We start from the raw sequence: 7,630 nt of genomic DNA, 5'->3' as shown, positions 1-7,630 counted from the left end.
CATCTACAGCTGTTTTGGGACTACAATTCCCATCATCCCTGCCCACTGGTTCTGTTAGCTAGGGATGATGGGAGTTGTAGTTCCAAAACAGCTGAAGGGCCAAGTTTGGCCATGCCTGATCTAAACTATTGGTCTCTGCTGGTGAGGGTTGGGGCATTCCTAAACATGACAGGGGAAAAAGGAGAAGGAAGCTTGGGGCTGAGTGGGGCAGTCCTATCTCTTCTATAAAACTGTAGTTCCAGCTTCTGTTATGTCCACATTGCACAAGTTATTAGAACTGAAGAGCTCTAAATACAGTAGCTGCAAAGATGGAACACTTTTACAGATTGTTCAACTTACTAACGACCTTGAAATTGCAGATTCTCTTCTTCCCCCTCGCCCTTTTTAGTAAGCAAGACCCTGTTCACATCGTTCAAACAGGGCTCATCATCACTCTTATCGTTTTACTAGCTTTTACTATTGGTGAAGCTAAAGCGAGACATCAAACAAACAAACAAACACCTCGATTGCAAAATGTGCTGCTGGCTTTTTCAGTGCATCAGGGCTTTAAAAACGTTCTCTAGTGCCACCATTTGGGCAAAGCAGGAAGCGATACTTAAAACAGGAGCAAACACTTTTATGCATTGTAATTGAATTTTGCAAGATTTGGAACTTTATTTGTTCATGGTTTCTAAACTCAAAAAGTCTGTTAGAAACTATGTATATGCTCAGATGAGCAAGTGTTGAAATTGCAAGAGAGACAAAGCGTGGTGCATTCGCTCTTTGTGCTTCTTTTGTGTGTGGTACATTCGCTTTCCAGTTGCGTTCTGTTCTGAAAAAGAAGTCAAATACAAAACTCCCCCCCCCCCCACTTTCAGTTATGCTTGGATATATCTGGTTCAGCCTGATAGAGGTTCGCTAAACACCTGAGCGTACCTGAGCTTACTTTCTGGTTAACCCAGAACATCTAAGCATCAGTTTGTACTACCTTACCATGGATACTGGTCTGTTGTGCAGCTGCTGGTGGGAAGAGTTATCTGGCCTAATGATGTGGAACTGAAGAGAAAGCCGAATAACTTGATGTCAGAAACTGCAAGAGAACTTTGAGTAAACATAGCTAGGAAAGTACTGATAGCCCCATTATGCAAGCTCGTCTTGCCCATACAGTGGTACCTCGGGTTAAGTACTTAATTCGTTCCGGAGGTCCGTACTTAACCTGAAACTGTTCTTAACCTGAAGCACCACTTTAGCTAATGGGGCCTCCTGCTGCTGCCGTGCCACCGGGGCACGATTTCTGTTCTCATCCTGAAGCAAAGTTCTTAACCTGAAGCACTATTTCTGGGTTAGCGGAGTCTGTAACCTGAAGCATATGTAACCTGAAGCATATGTAACCCGAGGTACCACTGTATTCTGATTCTTTTCCTCATTGGCAAGTTACTGCTTTTTTTTTAACAGCCTGGTTTTTAAGAACATAGGTACCTTTTATTTCTTCATTTGATTCTCAGGGACACGATATTATTTCAGAGTTGGCAGTAATAGTGGTGAGCTGCTGGTCATTTTCAGGCTTCCTTTGGGAGGGAAAGGAAGGAGACATCTATCGCAGAGGGTCACAGCCAAGGAACGTGCTTTCCAGAGCTTGTTAAGCTTCCAGGATGCATTCTTTCTTGTTTGGCCTCACTGTACACTTGGCAAGGAGTCTGCTTCAATCCTATTGCCATGGAGATGCAAACTCAACAAGGCTGTCAGACCAAGATAGTAAAAGAATAAAGGCCTGGTAAGGAAACATTTTATGGCTCTTTGATTAACTTTTTTTAAAAAAATATTTATAAACGCTATTTTAAAATGGCAAAACCAGACAGTTACGTATGAGTATAAAAGAATCAGGATGACGCCAATATCTGTTGAAATGAAATTGGATGCCCTTTTCTGAATGTTGTAACAACAACTGGAAGAATTATGATGTACAAATTTGTTTTCCTTATAAGAGCACTGAACTTATTGCAACTTATTTTATAGGTTGTAATCTTGTGCACTCCTGTTTACCTAGGAGTAAGCTCCACTGAACTCAATGGGGCTTACTTCTGAGTAGATATGTACAGAATTGTGCAGTTAAGAGAGTAAGAAAACCTTCATAGTCAAATCTTTATTTTCTCTCAGGCTAGATTATTCTTTAATCCCTCAATTCAACCCAATCCAGCTTCAGGGATCTGATACCACTCTGGTGTTGTGGGAGTCTGTTCCCAAAACAGAGTTCCTTTGACCATTTTTAGGAAAGAGTAGTATGTTCATTAGTTATGCTTTGCCTTTTTACCATTACATTGTTTAGCCTTGAAACATTATTCAATACGTACTCAGAGGCTCTGCTGATTAACAAACAAGCATAGACAGAGCTGTGATAAGAACAACACACTCCCCCACCCAATATAATAATTATGAATTGTGCTAATTGGACAGCATACATATCTGCTCCCAGCATGCATGTGATTAAAAATTGGAATTCTAGCAAGCATTGGGATTTCTCATAAGACTATAGTGTGGGTAAAATAAGTTATCAGGAGAGAAAAAGAGCCACATAATTCAATTTTTACGTAGTACCTCCCTTCTCTCTCTATTCTTTTAATTCCCAGTTCAAACCATATCCCTTCCATAAAGTGTTTTTGGTCTTAACCCTTTAACCATCAACATAGCTAAAATTAAAAACAAGTACATTCAATTGTGCTAGCTCCCAATACCCATCCTAAAGCTGTCCATTGACTCTAGGCATAATATAGTAAATTTCTCAGGTCAGGTGGAATTCTGCTCTTCTGCTTATGCACAGTATAAAGAATCACATATATGAATGCCTTTATAATAAATGATAATCTGAGGCATTCCCCACTTGCCCGAGCAGTGAGAACTAGTAGGAACAGCGTTATCAGGGCTCATCTTCCTTTGGGGAAGAGATAACTGGAAGCGAATGCCATATTGTAGTATTTGGTTTACTTGCAGATATACACAAGTAGAGCATAAGTGGAAGAGTGTAGACCAGGTCTGGTCAACCTTTTTATGCCTACTACCCACTAATGCATCTTTCTTGATGGTAAAAGGTCCTTACTGCCCACCAGTGCTTGATGGAAGGAGGATTCAGCTTGTGCCGTAGAACCCCCTACCGCCCATCTAGAATCCTGAAACTGGGCGGTAGGGACCAGGTTGACAACCCCTGGTGTAGACAATGCTGAGCTAGAGGGACCAATAGTATGACTTGGAATGAGGCAGCTTCCTATGTTCTTGTGATGAAGGCAAACAGTATACACATAAAAAAAAATGTCCAGTAGCACCTTAGAGACCAACTAAGTTTGTTCTGGGTATAAGCTTTCGTGTGCATGCACACTTCTTCAGATACGAATTCTGAATAGAAGAATCTGAAGAAGTGTGTGTGCACATGAAAGCTTATACTCAGAACAAACTTAGTTGGTCTCTAAGGTGCTACTGGACATTTTATTTATTTATTTTCACTGTGTCAAACCAACATGGCTACCTACCTGAATCTAGTACAGTGGTACCTCGGGTTAAGTACTTAATTCGTTCCAGAGGTCCGCTCTTAACCTGAAACTGTTCTTAACCTGAAACACCACTTTAGCTAATGGGGCCTCCTGCTGCCACTGGAGCACGATTTCTGTTCTCATCCTGAAGCAAAGTTCTTAACCCGAGGTACTATTTCTGGGCTAGCGGAGTCTGTAACCTGAAGCGTATGTAACCTGAAGCGTATGTAACCCGAGGTACCACTGTACACACATTGCTACCAGGCAGCTCTCAGAAAAGAGGCACACTGCTCCCCCAAGATACAGCCTGCTAGATTGAGCCAAAGGCCCATATAGTCCAGCATCCTATTCTCACAAAGGTCAAAGAGATGTCTGCAAGTAGGACTTGAGCACAACAGCACTCTCACATAACTCGATTATTTATGAACAGGTCTTAATACCAATCCTTGGGAGGACTCCACTTTCAACATTCCTCCCATTGGGGGAACTGTCCATTTATTCCCACTCTCTGCTTGTTTGTTTTTTTAAAACCACCTGCCTCACATCAAAATTATTTATTTTGATACGGCCCCCACACCTCTCTCTCACAGGCACCTCTCCAAATTCTGGGTGGTGGCTATTTTTTCTTTCCAAACACATTCAAAAGAGATCTGCATCAACAAACCCATCTTTTAACAATGAACTCCTGTAAAAAGACATCCGCTGCACCATTAAGGGCAGTTAACATTCTTTTGTCAAACCCCACCCAAATGGAAATCAGGCCTTGCTTTTAAAGGAACCGCCTACACAGTAATTAGGTGGCAATCTAATTACACAACAATATTGTTGTGGACTGCTGAACTAGGCAGATAGATTGCTGTTCATTATCTCCTTAAATAAAATATTCAGCTGCAAATGTGTTGTTGTAGCTGGGGCTCTATGAATGAATCACTAGGCTGCTGCTGAAATACCGTACTTCTATAGAAACTTTAGTACAAGGTTATATGAAACAATGTATAGAACTATAGTATAGGTTTATCAGTGTATATGGCAAAGTGTCAGTATAATGCATTTATAGCCGAATCATATGCACATTTATTTTTTTAAAAAAGTAATAATTCTGGGACACAGGTGGCGCTGTGGGTTAAAGCCTCAGCGCCTAGGACTTGCCGATCAAAAGGTTGGCGGTTCGAATCCCCGCAGCGGGGTGCGCTCCCGTCGTTCGGTCCCAGCACCTGCCAACCTAGCAGTTCGAAAGCACCTTCGGGTGCAAGTAGATAAATAGGGACCGCTTACCAGCGGGAAGGTAAACGGCGTTCCGTGTGCTGCGCTGGCTCGCCAGATGCAGCTTGTCACGCTGGCCACGTGACCCGGAATTGTCTGCGGACAGCGCTGGCTCCCGGCCTATAGAGTGAGATGAGCGCACAACCCTAGAGTCTGGCAAGACTGGCCCGTACGGGCAGGGGTACCTTTACCTTTAATAATTCTATCTCGTCTTTCAACAACAAGGGTTTAAGGCATCTTACAACAATTCTAAAATACATTTTCCAATAAAATCTCAGCAACAACACACGTAACAGAGAGCCGAAAGAAACAAGTGCCATCAGCACCAGAAACTGTTAGGGTAGAAGAATATTTAAGGCAGTGTACACACACCATACATGGCTCCCCCCAAAGAATCCTGTGAATTTTTGTTTATTTTTCACAGAGCTACAATTCCCAGCACCATTTTAAAAAAAACTACAGTTCCCAACATTATTTGGAGTAAACCACATTCTTTAAATATATGGTGTGCATGCAGCCAGTGATGAACACTGAATGGTGAAACAGGAATGCCTTCATTGCTCATCTTAACGCCCAGACATAAGGATCCAGTTGGACTTCCCAAGGGAAGGAGAATTCCATAGCTGTGTCGCTGCTACCAGGAAGACCATTGACTTCAATGGCCCTATCTAAGCCTAACTCAGGAAAAGGGAAGAATGAAGCTAAGAGTCACTTAGGGTTTAACAGGGAATACATCTTTTTGTTGGCGCGGGGGTGGGGAATTAAATAAGAGGTGAAGCTCTCATACTGTTTATCTTCGATTAGGAAACTAAGCACCGATTTAGTGTGGTGGCTTTCGTTCCTGGCCAGGCTGGTGTGTTGCATCGATTCCCTGCTCCCTTGCAGATCTGCGTTCCCCACCTGCAGTGCAGAAGGAATGCAACAAGGTCAGGAGACCCCTGCAAAGCCCGCTGGTTCTAGAAAGCCCATCAGTTCTTGGCTTATGACATCACGGGATTCTTGGAACGTTTGCACCAACTGCCTTTCGGGCCAGCAGCAGAAATTTTGAATGCTACTTGAGGGGGAAGCGCTGCACAACTCGGCAGCACTGAGAAGAGGCAGCAGTTCCTCAACATGCCTCAGGATGGGAAGAGTCCGGGAATGGCCATTCCCAAGGTACCAAAGGAGGTAGAAGAAGAAGAAGATGATGATGTAGACTGGAGCATGGGAGAGCCCTTTGAGACCTTGGAGAAACTCCAAGGTCTCTCTGACGGGGAGAAGGGGGAGAAAGCCATGCTCCGCTCACGGCTCCATGAGCAGTCCCAGCTGATCTGCATCCTCAAGAAGCGAGCGGACGAGCAGCTCTTGCGCTGCAAGGCCCTGGAGGAGATCAACATGGACCTGGAGGAACAGAGGATGGCGGATGCTATGCGGCTGGAGAACCAGACGCGGCGCGTGCAGCAGCTGGAAGAGCGCTTCATGGATCTGGCTGCCAACCACGAGGACATGATCCACTTCAAGGACGAGCACAAGAGGCAAAACCTGCAGCTGAGGGAAGAGAACCACCGCTTGCGGGTGGAGAACCAGAACCTCTTCTGCCAGGCTTTGGAAGAGAAAGAGGCCGAAGTGGCCCAGCTCACTTCTGAGCTTAAGAAACTCTCGGGTGAAACCAAGTCCTTAAAGGAACGTTACGAACAGGACAGCCGCCGCGCCCAAGAGCGAGAGAAGGAACTTTTGGAAGCCCACCTGCAGGAAGCCAAATCTAAGGCTGAGGAAATCAAGTCGCTGAGAAGCCGGCTGGGTATCCTGGAAGAGAAACACAGCCACGTCACGGAGGAACTGCAGCAAGCGGAAAAGAAGCTAAGAGAGGTGGACTGCACCTTGCAAGCCAAGGTGGAGAAGCTGACCAAGGAGAAGGAGGAGCTGCTAAACCTGGCGATGGACAGAGGCAAGGTGCTGCAGGACAAGCAAAGGGAGATTGCGGAGCTGGAGAAGAAGGCGGAAGAGATGGAGAAAGCCAAGCAGGCGGCGGAGCTGCGCTTTGAGACGGAGGCTGTAGCAGTGGACTGCAACCTCCGGGTGCGAGACCTGCGGAGGCGGCTGGATGGCACCCAGCAAGCCTACACTGAGCTCCGGATGCATTTTGAAGCCTACAAGAAGCACAGCACTGAGTTGCTTACGAAAGAGAAAGAATTAAATACCAAACTCCGACATTTCATAGCGTAAGCCTTTGCTGTCAGCTTTGCTCCTAACAGACCTACAGCCTTTGAGAAAATAAAATAATCTTTTACCAGATCATCCCCCCCCCCCCTATTTTAGATACCAGTGTAAGATAATTTTGTTTAGAGTAGGAAGGCAACCATTCTTACGTTGCTGAGATTGAGATATGTGTTTTTTGGATGTATTTTTTTCCAGTCGCCATGTCAAAAAGAAGCGACTAATAAATATAATAATTAATAAAAATAATAATTGCAGTGGCATCAATTGGGCATACTACTGGATGGAACTGGTAAGGACCAAGAAGCAAATGATTACAAGCAACAGGTATATAAATATAAATTGGTAATTGAGCTTTTTTTTTTGTTGAGTTGTGGGGTTTTTTTTTGCCAAAGTTGTAGTTGAGGTTTCTTTCTTTTTTTTTTTGCAAAATCTAAAAAAAGAAAATGAAGTTTTCCAGCTATTTTAAAGGAAATTCACCAAAATCTAGACTTCCGATATGGATTGCCATACATCTGGATTGTACCTTACATTCAGCGGTTATTATCCCTCCCCCCCCCCAATCTGAACACTGTTTTCCGGCAATGCCTGGAAAATTCTGGACGTTTGGCAGCCCTATAAATAGTAGTAGTAGTAATAATAGAAGAATAGGACGTCTCTTTTTTTTCATG

At 44.0% G+C, this 7,630-nt stretch overlaps 1 protein-coding gene and 1 long non-coding RNA gene across 2 annotated transcripts; one reads left to right on the top strand and one right to left on the bottom strand.

Annotated features, from left to right (window-relative positions):
• Positions 1 to 629: 629 nt before the first annotated feature.
• On the bottom strand, positions 630 to 1,560 carry LOC114595598 (uncharacterized). The gene is made up of 2 exons (XR_003706298.2): positions 1,459 to 1,560; positions 630 to 1,035 (listed from the first exon to the last, which is right to left on the bottom strand). It is a non-coding gene; the product is annotated as an uncharacterized LOC114595598 (long non-coding RNA).
• Positions 1,025 to 7,346, top strand: CCDC89 (coiled-coil domain containing 89). The gene is made up of 2 exons (XM_028725998.2): positions 1,025 to 1,753; positions 5,568 to 7,346. Exon 2 carries the CDS (start codon positions 5,877 to 5,879, stop codon positions 6,966 to 6,968), a length of 1,092 nt encoding a protein of 363 aa, XP_028581831.2. The 5' UTR covers positions 1,025 to 1,753; positions 5,568 to 5,876; the 3' UTR covers positions 6,969 to 7,346.
• Positions 7,347 to 7,630: the final 284 nt, after the last annotated feature.

Source organism: Podarcis muralis, chromosome 4 (genome assembly GCF_964188315.1).
Source record: "Podarcis muralis chromosome 4, rPodMur119.hap1.1, whole genome shotgun sequence".
Classification (NCBI taxonomy): domain Eukaryota; kingdom Metazoa; phylum Chordata; class Lepidosauria; order Squamata; family Lacertidae; genus Podarcis; species Podarcis muralis.
This window is presented reverse-complemented; position numbering and strand designations above follow the sequence as displayed.